Source organism: Entelurus aequoreus, linkage group LG18, assembly GCF_033978785.1.
Source record: "Entelurus aequoreus isolate RoL-2023_Sb linkage group LG18, RoL_Eaeq_v1.1, whole genome shotgun sequence".
In the NCBI taxonomy this organism is placed as follows: Eukaryota; Metazoa; Chordata; class Actinopteri; order Syngnathiformes; family Syngnathidae; genus Entelurus; species Entelurus aequoreus.
Genome location: NC_084748.1, coordinates 18,756,227 through 18,775,597, shown reverse-complemented (window position 1 = coordinate 18,775,597; position 19,371 = coordinate 18,756,227). Strand labels below are relative to the sequence as shown.

The 19,371-nt window shown below is 42.8% G+C and overlaps 1 protein-coding gene across 1 annotated transcript in view; it reads right to left on the bottom strand.

Moving 5' to 3' along the window:
• Window positions 1-19,371, bottom strand: part of scrn2 (secernin 2) — a 40,990-nt gene that overhangs the window by 6,195 nt on the left and 15,424 nt on the right. The window contains exons 4-7 of the mRNA XM_062026700.1: window positions 15,901-16,100; window positions 13,607-13,822; window positions 13,332-13,497; window positions 3,219-3,399 (exon numbers count right to left, since the gene is read on the bottom strand). Coding sequence (XP_061882684.1) covers window positions 3,219-3,399; window positions 13,332-13,497; window positions 13,607-13,822; window positions 15,901-16,100 — 763 coding nt within the window. The remainder of the gene's footprint in view (window positions 1-3,218; window positions 3,400-13,331; window positions 13,498-13,606; window positions 13,823-15,900; window positions 16,101-19,371) is intronic.

Genomic DNA, 19,371 nt, shown 5'->3' with positions numbered 1-19,371 from the left:
CTCCATTTGTTGTCGCAGCAGAGGCCACACCTTCTTCATCCTCCCCTGCATCTGCTCGACGTGGTCTACTACCGAGCGGTGGGGTGACGGCTGGCTCTCCCAGGCTTCCTTTGCCAGGTCGAGAAGGCCTCGGGGGCTCCGCCCATAAAGGAGCTCAAATGGGGAGAAGCTGGTGGATGCCTGGGGAACTTCTCTCACAGCAAAGAGCACGTGGGGGATGAGCTGGTCCCAATTCTTTCCATTTACGTCAATCACCTTTCTCAGCATCTTTTTCAAGGTCGCGTTCAACCTTTCCACCAGTCCGTTTGCCTGGGGATGGTATACTGAAGTCCGTAGCTGCTTCACTTTCAGCCATGTACACAAGGCTTTGACGACTTTAGACATGAAGCATGTGCCCTGGTTCGTCGATATTTCTTTGAGCGAAGGGGAATGGCTTCGGGGAAGCGAGTGGCGTAGTCCATAATCACCAGTATGTACCAATGGTCTCGGGCTGACTCGGGAAGAGGCCCGACCACATCCAGTGCCACCCGGGAGAATGGGATCTCAATGATAGGCAGGAGAATGAGAGGGTTACGGACAGTGGGGCAAAGTGTAACCTTCTGACACTCTGGACAGGTTCGACAGAAGTCCTCCACAGCCCTCTTCACCCATGGCCAGTAAAATCTCCCAGCACTCTGTCATATGTTTTTTGGACCGCCAGATGTGCCCCCATCTGGTGAGTATGAGCTAAAAAGAGAACTTGGGACACAAAGTCTTTATGCACCAACAATTGTTCAATTTCATCCCCCCACCTTAGCTGTGACCACTCGATATAATAACCCCTTTTTTTTTACAGAGAAATGAGGCGAAGTCAGGCTACCCACCCCCTCACAAGGCTGGTCGTCGATGACGGACACATTCAGAATCAGATTCGGAATCAGAATCAGAATCAGAATCAGAGTAGTTTTTATTGCCATTGTTTGAGAACGGGTTCACAAACTAGGAATTTTACTTGGCACAGAGCTATCAGATCTTGTTATTGTTCATGTGCCTGATGGCCGAGGGGAAAAACTGTTCAGGTCCTGGCATGTTCGAGATTTGGATCCCTCCATTGGGCAGTGGCAAACTCCCCTGGTGTGGCGGCACTATCCATGTCCAGCTGGGGAAATTCCGATAATTCGTCACTCTCCTGGCTGATCCGGGCCTCCGGTTCTCTCACGACCTCCCTCTCATCCTCGCTGGAAGTTCCACTACAGGTGTCATGGCGAGGTGCATCGCTGCCTGCGTGAAAGGCTGGATACACTGGCAGTTGCCCTCTACGACGGCCATGTCCCTGGCGCCGGGGCCTCCTCTTGCTGACTCCTGCTGCTCAGTATCTCTCAAATAAGGTGCAATCGGTTCCAATGAGCAGTGGAACAAGGAGGTTCGGGATCACACCAGCGTGGACTGTGGTCTCACCTTTTGGTGTCTGCAGGTGTAGGGAGGTGGTCGGGTACTGCTGGACATTACCGTGAATGCAGGTCACTGGAACCATCTCTCCCTCAGCGGCGGCCGCCAGATGCGCCCGCACCAGCGTGATGGAGCTGCCGGAATCTAACAGGGCATGCGTGTCCACCCCTCCCACTCTCACCGGCAGGGTATGCATCTGTCCACCACGAGCCTTTTTTATCAATGGCGGACCAGCGCCGGTTGTCAACCAACTTTGTGTGAAGCGCACAAGTGTAGCTACCTGTGGTCGAGGTGGCTGGGCTGGGTCATACTGCCGGGTATGATAACGTTGGGCATGGGCAGGCAGGCTGTAGCCGTATCGGGCAAGAATGGCTGCTTTTAGTTTAGCAAAGTACCAGGCATCTGCAACACTTAAGTCTCTGCAGGCTCTCTGAGCCTCTCCAGCTAAAAATGGTGCCAGTATACAGGCCCACTCTTCCGCCGGCCAGCAATCTCTGGCTGCAGTGCGCTCAAACACCTCAATATAGGCTTCAACATCATCCTCTTGGGTCAGCATTGTTAGCACTTCCCTTGATGTGCGTGTTGGCGTATCGTCCTTTTCCACTTTCTTGCAAAGTTCTTTCACAGCCGCTTGTAGGTCGGCCTGTGTTCGTAGTAGAGCAGTCAGGGCTTGCTCTATGTTGCTTGGTGTTGATCAGCTACACCAAAACACTGAGAAGGCTTCTGTTCTCAAGGAAAAGGGGTTTATTTAAAAAACGCGGGGGAGGGGGAATAAATGTAGTCAACTTAAATAATCCTCCCGGTTGGGGTACTGTTTATCATTCCTTTCATTGCACTAGTTTTTGTCCAACACTGGTTGCCTGACAACAGACAAAGCATCAATGAGTCTATGTGATGTATACATCAAGCATTTTGTTAGAAAGAAAGTGGTGTGCACACCGCCCGACAGCATCCCATGTAGAGTGAGCTCAGGTTCAAGCTGCTGCATTTATGGCCCAGGCTGATCAGAACTCAGGTGTCCTCCATTGGTGATTAGACACAGCTGTCATCATCTCGAGCTGATTGAGGAGGACTGCAGGTAGGTACCGCCCCTCAACCACTCTGCCTAGGGCCACATGTCTGCTGGGCTGAACCCGATTGGACGCTGGTCAGCCCGCCCCATAGCGACACTCCACAATATATATACACACATATACGGCGTGACCCGGTTGGGAGAGTGGCCGTGAGCTTCAAGAGGTTGTCACCTGAAATGGTTTTCACTTCACAGGTGTGCTTGAAGCTGATCGAGAGAATGCCAAGAGTGCAAAGCAGTAATCGAAGCAAAGGGTGGCTATTTTGAAGAAATTAGAATGTACATTTTTTTTTCAGTTATTTCACCTTTTTTTGTTAAGTACATAACTCCACATGTGTTCATTCATAGTTTTGATGCCTTCAGTGACAATCTAAAATGTAAATAGTCATGAGAATAAAGAAAAGGCATTGCATGAGAAGGTGTGTCCAAACTTTTGGCCTGTACTATACATACATACTGTTTGTACATACATATACATATTAATCCATATATACATTATTAGCATGTTGAATGTTACAATGTTAGAATATTAGCAAATTGTGTAGGTATAAGACTAAAATTGTCATTTACTCCCATTTATAAGCTATTTGTGAATGCTCTTTAAACGTAGCTGCTAATAGTGGGGCTTTATGATATTGTATTCTATACTTTAAGTTGTATATTTTGTGTTTCTCATTCTGTCCATTGCAGTGCTTTTCAACCATCTGAATCGACCTACCGGATCGCTCTTCATGGTGTAGAGTGCATCCTGGTGGGCTTTATACAGGTCATGTCTGCGGTCCACCTGGCCCTGAAAACGTGGTTCCTTCTTTACAGGATCGTCAGGGCCAAACTCCGGGGAGACCACCCTGAGCACTGGGATGTAATCGTCAGAAAAGATGTAAGGCTTGAATATAGACCTGTTAGAGCAAATGAAAATAGAAAGTCACCAAATGCAGCTGGGATAGGCTCCAGCCACCCCCGCGACCTCAAGAGGGAAACGTGGTAGAAAATAGACCGATAGACATTGTGTTTGTTACATGAAGTTGAATTCTTAGGAACAAAATAATTTGCTTGTTGATTTTTTCCAGCAAGGTAAACAGAGGTGAAATTTTCAAGTTGAGTATAAAATATACATTAATTTACTATTTAAAAAACAACCAGTGGAGTTTTTTTTATACAAACCACATGGGCAATTGCCCAGGGCAGCAGTCACTCGGGGCGTCGCAAGCATGAGGGGGAAAATATATAAATATAAAACGAGATTTTATAATGTTTATGTGTTGTGTCTTGTGCACAATTTAATGCATGGACAAATTCATGTGGCAATGGATATCCTGGTTTCAAATACCAAAACGTAATTTAAAACCACCTTCAACCAATGCAGTGCACAGCGCTTGACACATTAAAACATCCAGCCTTACTACCAATCAGGGCTGCCTTTTTTAGAAAATGACCAGACTGAGACTTTAATTGCATGATGCGTTCGAAAAATTAGCCGATTTGGCTTGTTTTAACGTCGATTTGTACCTTAAGACTTATGTCCTCACTTCAAGCAGCTCTCCCTGCACTGTGGCCTCATAATGCTAGTCTTATAAAACGAAAATTGAGAAATTAAAATAATTTCCGCTGTTTTCTCTCCTGGCTCTTCTGTCTCATCCTCTGCATCATGTGTTCTCAATTTGTATCTCCGTCCTCACTTTCCTAAAGCTCTTCTGATCTCTCCTAATCTCCCAGAGTTGCCAACTCCTCATTCAAGAAAGTATAGCTATACTGTCATAAAAGTTGCTAGAAGTTTATAGATAACATCAATGCCTCATTTGCATAATTGGTTACAATGGACGCTGTAGGAGAGAGGAATAACATAATGGGAGACATGAAAAGTGAGTTAAAAAAATGCAAATCGGGATTAGAACTGTAAATTAATTTTCTTATTTTTATTCTTAGTTTAGTTGTATTTTTATTTTTTCTACATTGGTAAATGTTAAGGAATCAAATTTGACCAAAAGACTGAAGGGTCGTGATATGCACAAACAAACAAGATCTATTGACTGGCTCATTAACATAAACGAAAGGTTAGATTTTATTTGAAGTGATGAAAGTGATGACGAAGGGTGATAAAACATTTACATTTGAAAAAAAAGTTTATTATTATGAAAAAATAGATTTATTTATCCATTCTGTACTCTATAAGTGTGAGAAATGTCAGGTTAGAATAGGTTAAATTGTGTGGCGCCGTATCTGCTCTCTTGCGTCTGCTGTTTCTCCAGTCCTCCCACTGCTCGTCTTTCTTCTGCTCTGCCGTCTGGATGGCTGATCTAGTGGCAAGTTGCCAGGCTTTGCGGTCTCCTGCCACTGCATTGTGTTGCCTGCTTTGAGATTGCGCTTGCACATATCTTTATAGCGGACTATGGGCCTTCCTGTGGGTTGGGAGCCAGTGGCGAGTTCCCCATACAATAAGTCTTTGGGGATTCTGCCATCTTGCATGCGGGTGACATGGCAGCGCAGGTGTCTCTTGGTGAGCAGGGTGAACATGCTGAAGGTTCCTGCCCGTACTAGGACCTCTTTCTTTGAAATTTGGTCTTACCATGAAATGCCTAGGATCCTCCTAAAGCAGCGGAGATGGAAGGTGTTGAGCCTGCGTTCCTGTCCAGCTCTCACAAAAATACCACAGAGTGCTTTGCATACAGGCTTGATAAATTCAGATCTTTGTGTTGGTCGTGAGCATAGAGTTGCCCCACACTCTCTTTGATAGGCGGGCCATGGCTGTTGCGGTTTTACCAATTCTGGTATTTGATGATTGTAGAACCAAGGTATGTGGATTCTTCCACTACATCTCGTGTGTTGTCACCAGTGGAGATACAAGGAGCGGGGCTGGCGTCTTGGCAGAAGACGTTGGTCTTTTTGTTGCTGATTGTGAGACCAAACTCTTTGCAGGCGTCACTAAAACAGTTTATGAGCTCCTGTAGGCTAGCCTCAGTGTGTGTTGTCAGGGCGACATCGTCAGGAAACAGCATCTCATGAATGAGGATTTTACTAATTTTTGTCTGCTCAGAGGCGTACAAGATTAAACAGGCTGCCCTCGCTCCGGGTGTGAATGTACAAAACCCAAAACCAGTGAAATTGGTACGTTGTGTAAATTGTGAATAAAAACAGAGTACAGTGATTTGCAAATCTTTTTCAACCTATATTTAATTGACTAAACTGCAAATACAAGATACTTAACGTTCGAACTGGAAAACTTTTGTTATTTTTTGCAAATATTAGCTCCTTTGGAATTTGATGCCTGCAACATGTTTCAAAAAAGCTGGCACAAGTGGCAAAAAAGACTGAGAAAGTTGAGGAATGCTCATCAAACACTTATTTGGAACATCCCACAGGTGAACAGGCTAATTGGGAACAGCTGGGTGCCATGATTGGGTATAAAAGCAGCTTCCAGGAAATGCTCAGTCATTCACAAACAAGAATTTGTTCACTTAGTGAACAAATGCGTGAGCAAATTGTCCAACAGTTTAAGAACAACATTTCTCAACGAGCTATTGCAAGGAATTTAGGGATTTCACCATCTACGGTCCGTAATATCATCAAAGGGTTCAGAGAATCTGGAGAAATCACTGCATGTAAGCAATGATATTACGGACCTTCGATCCCTCAGGCGGTTCTGCATCAAAAAGCGACATCAGTGTGTAAAGGATATCACCACATGGGCTCAGGAACACTTCAGAAAACCACTGTCAGTAACTACAGTTGGTTGCTACATCTGTAAGTGCAAGTTAAAACTCTACCATGCAAAGCGAAAGCCATTTATCAACAACACCCTGAAATGCCGCCGGCTTCGCTGGGCCCGAGCTCATCTAAGATGGACTGATGCAAAGTGGAAAAGTGTTCTGTGGTCTGACAAGTCCACATTTCAAATTGTTTTTGGAAACTGTGGACGTTGTGTCCTCCGGAACAAAGAGGAAAAGAACCATCCGGATTGTTCTAGGCGCAAAGTTCAAAAGCCCGCATCTGTGATGGTATGGGGGTGTATTAGTGCCCAAGGCATGGGTAACTTAAACATCTGTAAAAAAAAAAAAAAAATTCTCAGTTCGAACATTAAATATCTTGTGTTTGCAGTGTATTAAATTGAATATAAGTTGAAAAGGTATGGCAAATCATATTTACGAATTACACAACGTGCCAACTTCACTGGTTTTGGGTTTTGTACGCGCCTTCTTCAGATTGTCTGAAAGCATATCGCAGCAGCAAAGAGAACAAGATGTCGAAGAGTGTCAGCGCAAGGATGCAGCCTTGCTTGACTTTGCTTTTGATTAAAAGTTAAAGTACCAATGATTGTCACACACACTAGGTGTGGTGAAATTTGTCCTCTGCATTTGACCCATCCCCTTGTTCACCCCCTGGGAGGTGAGGGGAGCAGTGGGCAGCAGCGGTGCCGCGCCCGGGAATCATTTTGGTGATTTAACCCCCGTAGGTTGGAGTTCAAATCCCAGCCGAGTCATACCAAAGACTATGAAAATGGGACCCATTACCTCCCTGCTTGGCACTCAGCATCAAGGGTTGGAGTTGGGGGTTAAATCACCAAAATGATTCCCGGGCGCGGCGCCGCTGCTGCCCACTGCTCCCCAAGGGGATGGGTCAAATGCAGAGGACAAATTTCACCACATCTAGTGTGTGTGTGTGACAATCATTGGTACTTTAAATTACAAAAAAAAAAAAAATTCCAACCCTTGATGCTGAGTGCCAAGCAGGGAGGTAATGGGTCCCATTTTTTATAGTCTTTGGTATGACTCGGCCGGGGTTTGAACTCACAACCTACCGATCTCAGGGCGGACACTCTAACCACTAGGCCACCGAAAGGGATTTGAGGAAGAACCATCGAATGTCCTCAGGGAACGGTTTTATGATCCCCAACAACTTGGGAGGGGGTGGGGTGGGGGGGGGGGGTCCAATTCTTTGCAGAAGTGTGAACAGACCTGGCCTGCTGACCAGTTCAAACGCCTTGGTGAGGTCTATGAAGGCAATGTACAGGGGGAGCATCTGCTCACGACACTTGTCTTGCAGCTGTCTCAGGGGAAAGATAATGTTGACTGTGGATCTCTCTGCTCTGAACCCACACTGCGCTTTGGGATAAACAAGCTCAGCAGGATGCTGTAGTCTCTTCAATGTGATGTGGGTGAAGGTCTTGCCAACAATGCTGAAGATGGATATGCTGCGATAATTGTTGCAATCGCTCCTTCCTCCGAGCACTCCAGAAAGAGTTTAGGAGGTGGTGGACGAGCCCTGACTGCTTCCCGGCTTTGATGACCTCAAAAGAGTCAATGGCCTTGCTGAGCTCCTCATTAGTGAGCTGGACGTCCAGCTCATCCATGAAGGGCAGGGAGCATGTGTTTTCTATCACCTTGTCCGTGAAAATAGTCCCTCTAAAGTACAGTTCTTGGTAGTGTTCAGCCAATCTCTCCATCTGTTTTGCGCGGTCAGTAATGATTTCGCCTGAGTTGGATTCCAGTGGCGCAATCTTGATGGCGCTAGGGCCAAAGGTCTTTTTTATTGCCTCGTACGTGGCTCGTATGTCATCAGCAGAAAGCTGGATGCTGTGACACAGATTTTGCTAGTAATTTTTTGCGCACTGTCTCGCAATCCTCAGGATATCACTTCTGGCCGTTCTGAGGGCTGTGAGTGGTTTTTCACATGGCTCACGCTTGTAGACTAAGGCAGTTTTTTTGGATGCGATAGATGGTTAAATTTTCTCAATACCAGGCTCAAACCAATCAGGATTTTTCTGCTTTCACTTTCCAAAAGGGCAGCACGGTGCTTGTGCCTCACAATACGAAGGTCCTGGGTTTTATCCTGGGCTTGGGATCTTTCTGTGTGGGGTTTGCATGTTCTCCCCGTGACTGCGTGGGTTCTCTCCGGGTACTCCGGCTTTCTCCCTCTTCCAAAGACATGCACCTGGGGATAGGTTGATTGGCAACACTAAATTGGCCCTAGTGTGTGAATGTGAGTGTGAATATTGTCTGTCTATCTGTGTTGGCCCTGCGATGAGGTGGCGACTTGTCCAGGGTGTATCAGATGCAGCTGAGATAGCCTCCAGCACCCCCCGCGAACCCAAAAGGGAGAAGCGGTAAAAAATGGATGGATGGCTTTCCAAAGGTTGCGACAGCTGAGTTGTATGTGGCGTCATGGATGTTGTCCCATCTCTCTGCAGCACTACTTGTTGGGCAGTCACTGAGGGCCTCTTTGATGGTGTCTGCAAAGTGCTCAAGTAGTTCAGGAACTGAGGTCTTTTCTGTGTTGATGAGTGGGAGTCCTTTTTGAACGATGGATCCTCTTTGGTTGAAGACGGACTTTGCTGGCAACTAGGGAGTGATCCGTGTCAGAGTCAGCGCTGTGGTAGCTGTGTGTGATGAGGACACTGTTTAGCAAGGGTCTTCGAGTGATGATAAGATCCAACTGGTGACAGTGATAGGCTCTGGGATGTCGCTAAGACATTCTGTGGTGGGGCTTTGCAGCGTAAGCGTGTTTGTAGTAATTGTAGTAGTTCAAGGAGCCTTTGCCCATTTTCGTTGAGTTTACCGACACCAAAATCTCCAATGCAGCAGGGCCAGGAGATATGATCAGAGCAAATCCGTGCGTTAAAATCTCCAAGCAGGAACAAGTGTTCGTTTTCTGGAAATTTCCTGATGGCGGCCTCAAGCTCCTCATAGAATTCATCCTTGATGCTCTTTAAAGGACATTTACACCGTACACACGGTTTTCCTCTGGGGCTTTCTCTTGCCAAACCAAAGTGTAGTAATTTTCTTTAAGGCTGCCGTTTGATGGAAGTCTGCTTTTGTTGCAGTGCTGCAAAGTCGATATTGCGTCTTTTGAGTTTACGGCTGATGATTGCCATCTTTCTAGCGTCGTCGATCTTATGTAGGTCATCAGAAAGACCTGGACACATGGTCCTGACATTCCAGGTTGCCAGTCTTAGCAATGGCGGTTTTATTCTTTTTCTTGTTTTGCCTGGTGCAAGAATTACAGTCTGCTCCTCGGATTTTGTCCTAAGCTCCAAGCACCCATTGCAGACATCCTGTATCATCCAAGCTCACGCCACTACGCTCTAGACCAGGGGTGTCCAAACTACGGCCTGCCAGCTTCTTCAATTTGAACTCGCTAGACGGCAATTTGGCCCGAACGAAATAGTCAGCGGCCTGATAGCTGCCATTTCGTCGCCATCTGGAGGTCATCGTAAGTAACTCAAGTAAGTAGCCATTAATTGTACATCAATGTGAACATGTGCACAGCATTTTACATATATGACCCAATTCAAAAAACATTCCCTAGTCATGGTGCAGAAAAAAAAAATTAAACCAGCACAAATATTCAACAAAAATATTATATAACAGGCAGCACGGTGGCACAGGGGTTGGTGCATGTGCCTCACAATACGAAGGTCCTGAGTAGTCCTGTGTGGAGTTTGCATGTTCTCCCTATGACTGCGTGGGTTCCCTCCGGGTACTCCGCCAAAAACATGCACCTGGGGATAGGTTGATTGGCAACACTAAATTGGCCCTAGTGTGTGAATGTGAGATTGAATGTTGTCTGTCTATCTGTGTTGGCACTGCGATGAGGCGGTGATTTGTCCAGGGTGTACCCCGCCTTCCGCCCGAATGCAGCTGAGATAGGCTCAAGCACCCCCCGCGACCCCAAAAGGGACAAGCGGTAGAAAATGGATGGATGGAATATTATATAACATATTCTGTATATCCATAACACATCCTGCTCATTGAACTTTGTGGATATTATAAAAAAAAGTCCAATCAGAATTTAAAAAAAAAATCAAAATTACACCCTTTACAAAGGATGATGGGAAAAATGCAAAACACTCTCTCCATACGTATCCATGTTTGCCGCATTTTAGCTGCTTGATATTTCTGATTGATTAAAATGTTATGATCCGTTGCCCAGATCATGTTTTGTTCTGTTAGTTTGACTACCTCAGTTCTGTTTTCAGCACCCCTGAGTTTGTGTTTTAGTTGCCATGACTTAAAATTACTTTCACCTGCCTCTGATTAGTGTTCGGGACGCTCACCTGGTCCTGGGCACTAATCAGAGAGCTATTTATTCCTGTTTTTCGCCACAATCAGTCTGGCTTCCTTAATGACGTCTATTTTTTTATCCTTGATTCCTGTTTGTATGCTAAGCTTTCGCGCTAGCCTTTTCCTTAGCTTTGCCTCCCGTGCTATCGGCACGCTTGTTTAGTTTTTCTGCATTTCCTGCATGATTCATGCGAATAAATCATTGTCTCACCTGCACGTTGCCTCTGGAGTTTCCTGCTGCATCTTGGGAGAACAATCCGCGCATAATAACCATGCGACCACGTCGTTACATAAAAAACTTTAAGGATGTTGTCAAAAAACAAAACAAGGTAGAGGTCAAATTTTCACATGCTCTTAATAACCAATTATAGTAATTATTAATGATATATCCATTATATAATATACATATAGTTACTTTGCAAGAAGTCGGCTTTCGGCGACTGGACACATTTTTTAAGTCAAAAAGTTTGGACACCCCTGCTCTAGACTTATCACTCATAACTGATGTCTCCCATGTTTCTGTTGCTGGGGCAGTGGCACTGGAGTAAATTAAATGGGTTGTACTTGTATAGCGCTTTTCTACCTTTTTAAGGAACTCAAAGCGCTTCGACACTATTTCCACATTCACCCATTCACACACACATTCACACACTGATGGCGGGAGATGCCATGTAAGGCGCTAACCAGGCCCATCAGGAGCAAGGGTAAAGTGTCTTGCTCAAGGACACAAAGGACGTGACTAGGATGGTACAAGGTGGGGATTGAACCAGTAACCATCAGATTGCTGGCACGGCCACTCTCCCAACTTCGCCACGCCGTCCCCTCCAGGTGTCCTCTCCAGGGCGCAAGCCTGGGCGAAGTATATGAAGACCCCCCTCTCAACCTCGCTGATATTGTCCAAAGGAATGCGGAGCAATTAATTTGGCATCAGGTTGGCTGTAGGAGTTTCCGGAGTCAGTTTGCGCTGCACACGAGTCCGCCTTTGGGGCTCCGCTCCGTCTTTGGTGGTACAAAATCAGACTTTTCCTTCTCCTAGATGGACTGCCTTCTCATGGCTAAGGAGCTCTATCTACCCGTGATCAAACATCCCGCCAGGTACTCGGTCGCCCCCGCAGCAGGTTCAGTGAGAACAGGGAGTACCATGAGAAGGTACTTCTGCGGAGACGTTTGTATGGGAGAGGCTTATGCAAGCTTCATAACAGGAACCCAAAACCGTGTCAGTCACCATACCAGGAAAGGAGGAGCTTTGTGTTGCGAATCCATTTTCCTTTTTGGTAAGTGGGACGTCCGACCCTAATCTTACCAGTCCTATTAAAGAAATATCCATCCATCTATCCATTTTTTACCACTTTTCGTGTTAATAACATTTAAAATAGTAGTAATGAAATAATAAATAATTAAATAAAATAATATTAATGTATGGTATTCATGGTCATTCACAGACCTTTAACATGATATTTCATATCAAAAATATAATATAAATCAATACAAAATAATTAGCATGTTAGGTGGGTGTGCATTTTGTAACAATAAGAATTGTAATTCATGTTTATGTTGCACACGGACCTGTTTGAGTGACGGACTGCAAGCCAGTGTTGACAGCCACCAAGGTACAGTATATGTCTCTGTGTCGTGTGTGGGTAATATAAATAAAAAGACCCAGTGACTATTTAAAATGTTCACTTTTTTGACTGGATTAATATTGGCCTGTGGATTACTGGATCGCTTAGAGGACGGTCGGGTTGATGAAGAGCGGTTGTGAGTTTGCGTTCATTTCAAACTGACACTAACACTTATTAGCGTGCGTGACTTTAGGAACTAGGAGGATATATTGTGTTACAAACTTTTGTGTGGTGTTGCTTTCTTATGTGTGATTATTCCAAGCTGATTATTATCTACCCGTGCGTAGCAGCGGCACTTGAACTGAATGTGAAAGCGTGTCATAATGACAATGTTCAGCTGGATTTAAAAAAATACAGATAGCAGTATCATTAGTCCAGAATCTTAACGGTCTTCCTGGGCCGACCCAATTATGAACCTGTACCAAAAAATACCAGTACACGGTATACATCCCTACTACTAGTCTGCACCATACTGAAGCAGAACGAGTCAGTAACGCTAGCCAAGGACGTTAAATTAATTTATAAACGGTGGGCATTTATTCATGAAAATATGGAGAAGCTGCTGATGGTATGTTTGATGGCGAAGCAGCTGGAAGGTCCACTCTCCAAGGTAAATACTGTACAAATATTTGTTACATTACTTCATAAAACTATTGTAGTAGTTTGTACTATGTTTTGGGGGGCGGGGAGAAGTACAAATTAAATTAATTTTAATTAATTTCAATGGGCGACATTTATTTGACATGAGTGTTAAGAGCTAATTCACAGAACCCATTAAGAACCAATTAACCAATTAATAAGAACCAGAGCCAATTAACCAAGTTGAGGTTCTACCGTGGTCATTTTACACAGATAATAACCAAGATTTTCTTTTAGCAAGTTTTGTTTTCTTTCCAAGAATTCAAGTAAATAACTAGAATTTGAAAGAAATAAGCATTTCCCAAAACTATTTTTTAGTTTTTTGTAAAACAGTACTTTTCATGAATCTTTGGGTGCTGGTCCAATATATTTGTGAAGCAATATAAGTCAACATACGCGTGCCATGCAATGCAATGCCAACTTTTTTTCACTTTACCTTCTGTGCAATGTTCCTATGTGGACTTCAAGTACAGTCTATGAAATAGAGCAATTTTTGGTGTGTTAGAGACAAACCTAGAAGGGTCTGGGGTAGCAGTGAAGAAGTGGATGCAGGGCAGGCTGGGATCTCTGGGTAGTATGGAGACCATGCTGCCTGTGGTGCAGAAACCTTCAGAGTCCATGCAGATGCCGCTGGGCTTGTCTCTTAGAATTGAAATCATCACCTCTGCTGTCATGGTGCCTGGACAATACAGAACAGACATGGTTGTTGCTGCAAGATGAAAATGGTAAATATGTTTGCAGCTACTCTGGAGACAATCTATCAAAATACAGCAACCTAGCAACCTCACCATCATGTTTCTGCAGGAGCTGTGTGCCCCCCTTGTAGCGCAGTTTGGCCAGCTCCATCCTGGCGGGGGGCTTTTCAGAGCTGAACACTTGAGAGAAGTTAAACTCCACCTCACCGTCCCACCAGCCTTGAATCTGGGCCACGCTCCGCAGCTCCGGATGCTCAGCTGAGATCTCAGTGCCAATTGTCAACTGATTGGAGATGTTCTTGACGCCCTCTGAGAAGAGAAAGGGGCTTTTAGTTTTACAACAGGATGTCTGCACCTACATTTTTTACTTTATTAAATTATGTAAAACCAACATGTCTTACATATTGGTTCTTGTTTTCGTGTATTTCAGATCTGCATAAGTCCCGAAAATTAGAAATCAAATATGGAGGCATATATGTTTTTTTTCCTCTTTGGTCCGGAGGACACAACGTCCACAGTTTCCAAAAACACTTTGAAATGTGGACTCGTCAGACTACAGAACACTTTTCCACTTTGCATCAGTCCATCTTAGATGAGCTCGGGCCCAGCGAAGCCGGCAGCGTTTCTGAGTGTTGTTGATAAATGGCTTTCGCATTACATAGTACAGTTTTAACTTGCACTTACAGATGTAGCGACAAACTGTAGTTACTGACAGTGGTTTTCTGAAGTGTTCCTGAGCCCATGTGGTGATATCCTTTACACACTGATGTTGCTTTTTGATGCAGTACCGCCTGAGGGATCGAAGGTCCGTAATATCAGCTTAAGTGCAGCGATTTCTACAGATTCTCTGAACCTTTTGATGATATTACGGACCGTAGATGGTGAAACCCCTAAATTCCTTGCAATAGCACGTTGAGAAATGTTGTTCTTAAACTGTTCGACAATTTGCTCACGCATTTGTTTACAAAGTGGTGACCCTCGCCCCATCCTTGTTTGTGAATGACTGAGCATTTCATGGAAGCTGCTTTTATACCCAATCATGGCAGCCACCTGTTCCCGATTAGCCGGTTCACCTGTGGGATGTTCTCAGTCTTTTTTCCACTTGTGCCAGCTTTTATGAAACGTGTTGCAGGCATAAAATTCCAAATGAGCTAATATATGCAAAAAATAAAGTTTTCCAGTTCGAACATTAAGTATCTTGTCTTTGCAGTCTATTTAATGTAATAAAGGTTGAAAAGGGTTTGCAAATCATTTAATTTTTTTTTATTTACGATTTATACAACTTGCCAACTTCACTGGTTTTGGGGTTTGTATATAACATATTAATTAGGTGCATAAATATATAATGTAATGTAATTTTTGCTCATCAGTTCTCGACGTGTAAGCGCTATGTCAGTGCCGAAGAAAAATGCCTGTTGTTTGCATATGTTTACTTATTCGTGGAAGCCTCTCACAAATGCAGCTTTGCCGCTTCCGGTTCGCCCTCGCTAATAAACAAATGATAATGGAAGTGTGTCAGTGCAAGATAGCTTTAGGTGTAACGTAACTCCGCTTCACAACACACCTCATATGCGCCTGGTATGTCAGAGAATTATACGTAGCAGTGCCACGCATGAATTCACTTATTAAATACAAGCAGTCACGAAAATGTTCGCTGTGCAAATAAGAATGTAGATCCGCCACCACAAGCCCAGGTAATGTGTGTGTTATCACAGCGTGAAGAAAACCTCCTTTAAGTGTGCAACCCAAACTTGATCACTTCCATAGGTGCTGACAAAACACAACTTGGAGACACTCATCTGTCATTTGGCAACACTTTGAACACCATTGCTTTACGTATTTCATCAGGAAGGCAAAGTGTGGCTTCGGAGCCATTGCTGAACTCAGGTCTTTTTTAATGGCACATTGTAGAAATACAATAAACAAAAAAAAACAGCTAAAAAGTCATTTCATAATGAGAAAAAGGCCAAAAGTATCAACTACTGAAATTCTGATATCGTGAAAACCCTATTACATTGTTGCTTTTTTTGTTATATTGTACTTGTAATTAATAAATTATTATTAAATAATTGTGTGGTTAAACCTAATAAGGTAATATTTTTTTTGCTTTCATACTATTATTTTGTTGCATTTATTTAATGATTAAAACATTTCCGTTTTCATACAATATTTTTCCTATATTATCATAATAAACTAACTAGAGGAAAATTCACAACATTTTTCAATGATCATGACATTTCAAGTCAAAAGTATCGGAACAATACCAAATTCCATAGTACAGTTGTAGTAAAAATTATTTATTGTATAGAAATTGTACCGGGTACTTCTTCTTGATATTTCAGCATATCCATCTGACAGATACTTCATCCTGCAATCTAATTCCTCACCTGAGATTTTCTGGGCGACCCACAGTCTTCCAGCAGTTTCCAGCACCCAGGCCTCTTTCCGGTCCACCAGAAGGAAGGTGTTGTGGTAGCTAAAGGGTTCTGGATCCTCCCTGCACGGACCTCCTTGACCATGCTGCTCCAACAAGTCAGTGATGACAGTGAGTGCCGCCCAGGCACTACCACCACGCTCCAGTCCCAGCCTGAGGGGCCAAAAATATATTTGTTATTTGCTTTATTTGTGCGGTTTGCCACAAAAAAGATTAGACGCTACCGGTCTGTGTTCACTTTCCCTCATAAACACATCATATTGAGACTGTCTGTGATTGTAGCTTCTTGTTCCTACTCTGTACAGTATGTGGCTGTATATACTGTACCTGGGCAGAGTCGTGTATAAGGAGATTATGGCCAACTCTTTTTTCAGGCCATCTCCTCAATGGTTGGTCAAAAGGCACTCATGTGACTACAGGGCCCCATGACAGCTACTAGCTTTAAACTGATCCTATGTGTTTGCGGCTGGAGGCTGCTCCAACCGCCAGAACTGTGGAAAGCTTTTACATCGCTTTCCCTACAACCAGAAATGAAGACAAGTATGGGAAGTGAAGGTTTTCCATCAACCCTGGAGAGCCACCGATTACAGCGTCTTGTGCGAGGTAAACACATGACACGATGTCTGCGTTTTCTTTTTGAGAAAACACATAAATGCACAAATTAAAGAGATAGACTATCTTTTAATCTCAGTAAAACTAAAATTACGCATTTCGGTAGCAGCAGAAGAGAAAGTCAAACACAAATACAAATAGGTGGACATTGAAAAAGTTAAATAAACCAAATTTTGGGTGTAATAATAGAGGAGAAAGTGAACTGAAAATCTAATAAAAAATATATAACAAAGTGGCAAGAAATACGTCAATGAATAAAACAATATACAGTACAGGCTAAAAGTTTGAACACACCTTCTCCTCATTCAATGCGTTCTGTTTATTTTCATGAATATTTACATTGTAGATTGTCACTGAAGGCATCAAAACTATGAGTGAACACATGTGGAGTTATGTACTTAACAAAAAAAGGTGAAATAACTGAAAACATGCCTTAGGTTCTAGTTTCTTCAAAATAGCCACCCTTTGCTCTGATTACTGCTTTGCACACTCTTTGCATTCTCTCAATGAGCTTCAAGCACACCTGTGAAAGGAAAACCTTTTCAGGAGACAACCTCTTGAAGCTCATCGAGAGAATGTCAAGATTGTACAAAAAAGTAATCAGAGCAAAAAGTGGCTATTTTGAAGAAACTAGAATATAAAACATGTTTTTAGTTTTTTCATCTTTTTTTGTTAAGTACATAACTCCACATGTGTTCATTCATAGTTTTGATGCCTACAGTGACAATCTACAATGTAAATAGTCATGAAAATAAAGAAAACGCATTGAATGAGAAGGTGTGTCCAAACTTTTGGCCTGTACTGTATGTTCTGGACCAAAAATCACTCTATAATCTCTACTGCTCGCTAGCGTTATCATATCTGAGTTATTGTGCAGAATTATGGGGAAATAAATACAAAAATACACCTATTCATTTAGCATGTCACACAAAAAAAGATCAGTTAGAATAATACATCATGAGTGATACATAGTGATTACAAATACATTGGAGGCAGTCACCACAGTTGACATTCTTCACACAAAAGTCACAATTTCTCTGTGATTGTTGGTTCAAAGCTAAAGTAGATTTTGGTAAAATGAGGGTAGTAAGTCATTTTTTTTAGTTGTTCTGTATATTTTTTTACGTTTATTGTGCCGTTGGGTGCGTGTTTGAGGCGCTGATGGTCACTAGACACTAGTGATCTAGTGGTGTGTGGATCTATTCTGAAATATCGATGCCGCTAATACCAGATTTTTATGCTCTAATATTGATTCTCAAATCAAAATATCGATACTTTTGATACTTTGGTTCAGGGGTATCTAAACATTCTCAACTAATATATATATATCAGTACACTAATGAGTCAAAATATGTGGGGGTGTCGTTTTTTTATTTTAAAAAATTGCTAAAAACAAATATTGTATAAATTTAAATTACATTATGATTTTTTTAGCTCCTTTTTCTTACATTTTAATGTTGTTTTTTTCCCCATGTCAGAATAGGATAAAAATAATAATATGATTGTGTAACTCCATAACCTATATATATATATATACATATATATGTATGTGTGGGAAAAAATCACAAGACTATTTCATCTCTACAGGCCTGTTTCATGAGGGGTTTCCTCAATCCTGAGGATAGTCTTGTGATTTTTTTCACACACATACATATTACGCTCTACCACGGTATCGAGCACTATTTTTTGGATAATCTAATTAAGACATATATATACATATATATATATATATATATATATATATATATATATATATATATATATATATATATATATATATATATATATACAAACCCCGTTTCCATATATGATGGGAAATTGTGTTAGATGTAAATATAAACGGAATACAATGATTTGCAAATCCTTTTTAACCCATATTCAATTGAATGCACTACAAAGACAATATATTTGATGTTCAAACTCAAACTCATAAACTTTATTTATTTTTTGCAAATAATAATTAACTTAGAATTTCATGGCTGCAATACGTGCCAAAGTAGTTGGGAAAGGGCATGTTCACCACTGTGTTACATGGCCTTTCCTTTTAACAACACTCAGTAAACGTTTGGGAACTGAGGAGACACATTTTTTAAGCTTCTCAGGTGGAATTCTTTCCCATTCTTACTTGATGTACAGCTTAAGTTGTTCAACAGTCCGGGGTCTCCGTTGTGGTATTTTAGGCTTCATAATGCGCCACACATTTTCAATGGGAGACAGGTCTGGACTACAGGCAGGCCATGCTAGTACCCGCACTCTTTTACTATGAAGCCACGTTGATGTAACACGTGGCTTGGCATTGTCTTGCTGAAATAAGCAGGGGCGTCCATGGTAACGTTGCTTGGATGGCAACATATGTTGCTCCAAAACCTGTATGTACCTTTCAGCATTAATGGCGCCTTCACAGATGTGTAAGTTACCCATGTCTTGGGCATTTATACACCCCCATATCATCACAGATGCTGGCTTTTCAACTTTGCGCCTATAACAATCCGGATGGTTCTTTTCCTCTTTGGTCCGGAGGACACGACGTCCACAGTTTCCAAAAACAATTTTAAATGTGGACTCATCAGACCACAGAACACTTTTCCACTTTGTATCAGTCCATCTTAGATGAGCTCAGGCCCAGCGAAGCTGACGGCGTTTCTGGGTGTTGTTGATAAACGGTTTTCGCTTTGCATAGGATAGTTTTAACTTGCACTTACAGATGTAGCGACCAACTGTAGTTACTGACAGTGGGTTTCTGAAGTGTTCCTGAGCCCATGCGGTGATATCCTTTACACACTGATGTCGCTTGTTGATGCAGTACAGCCTG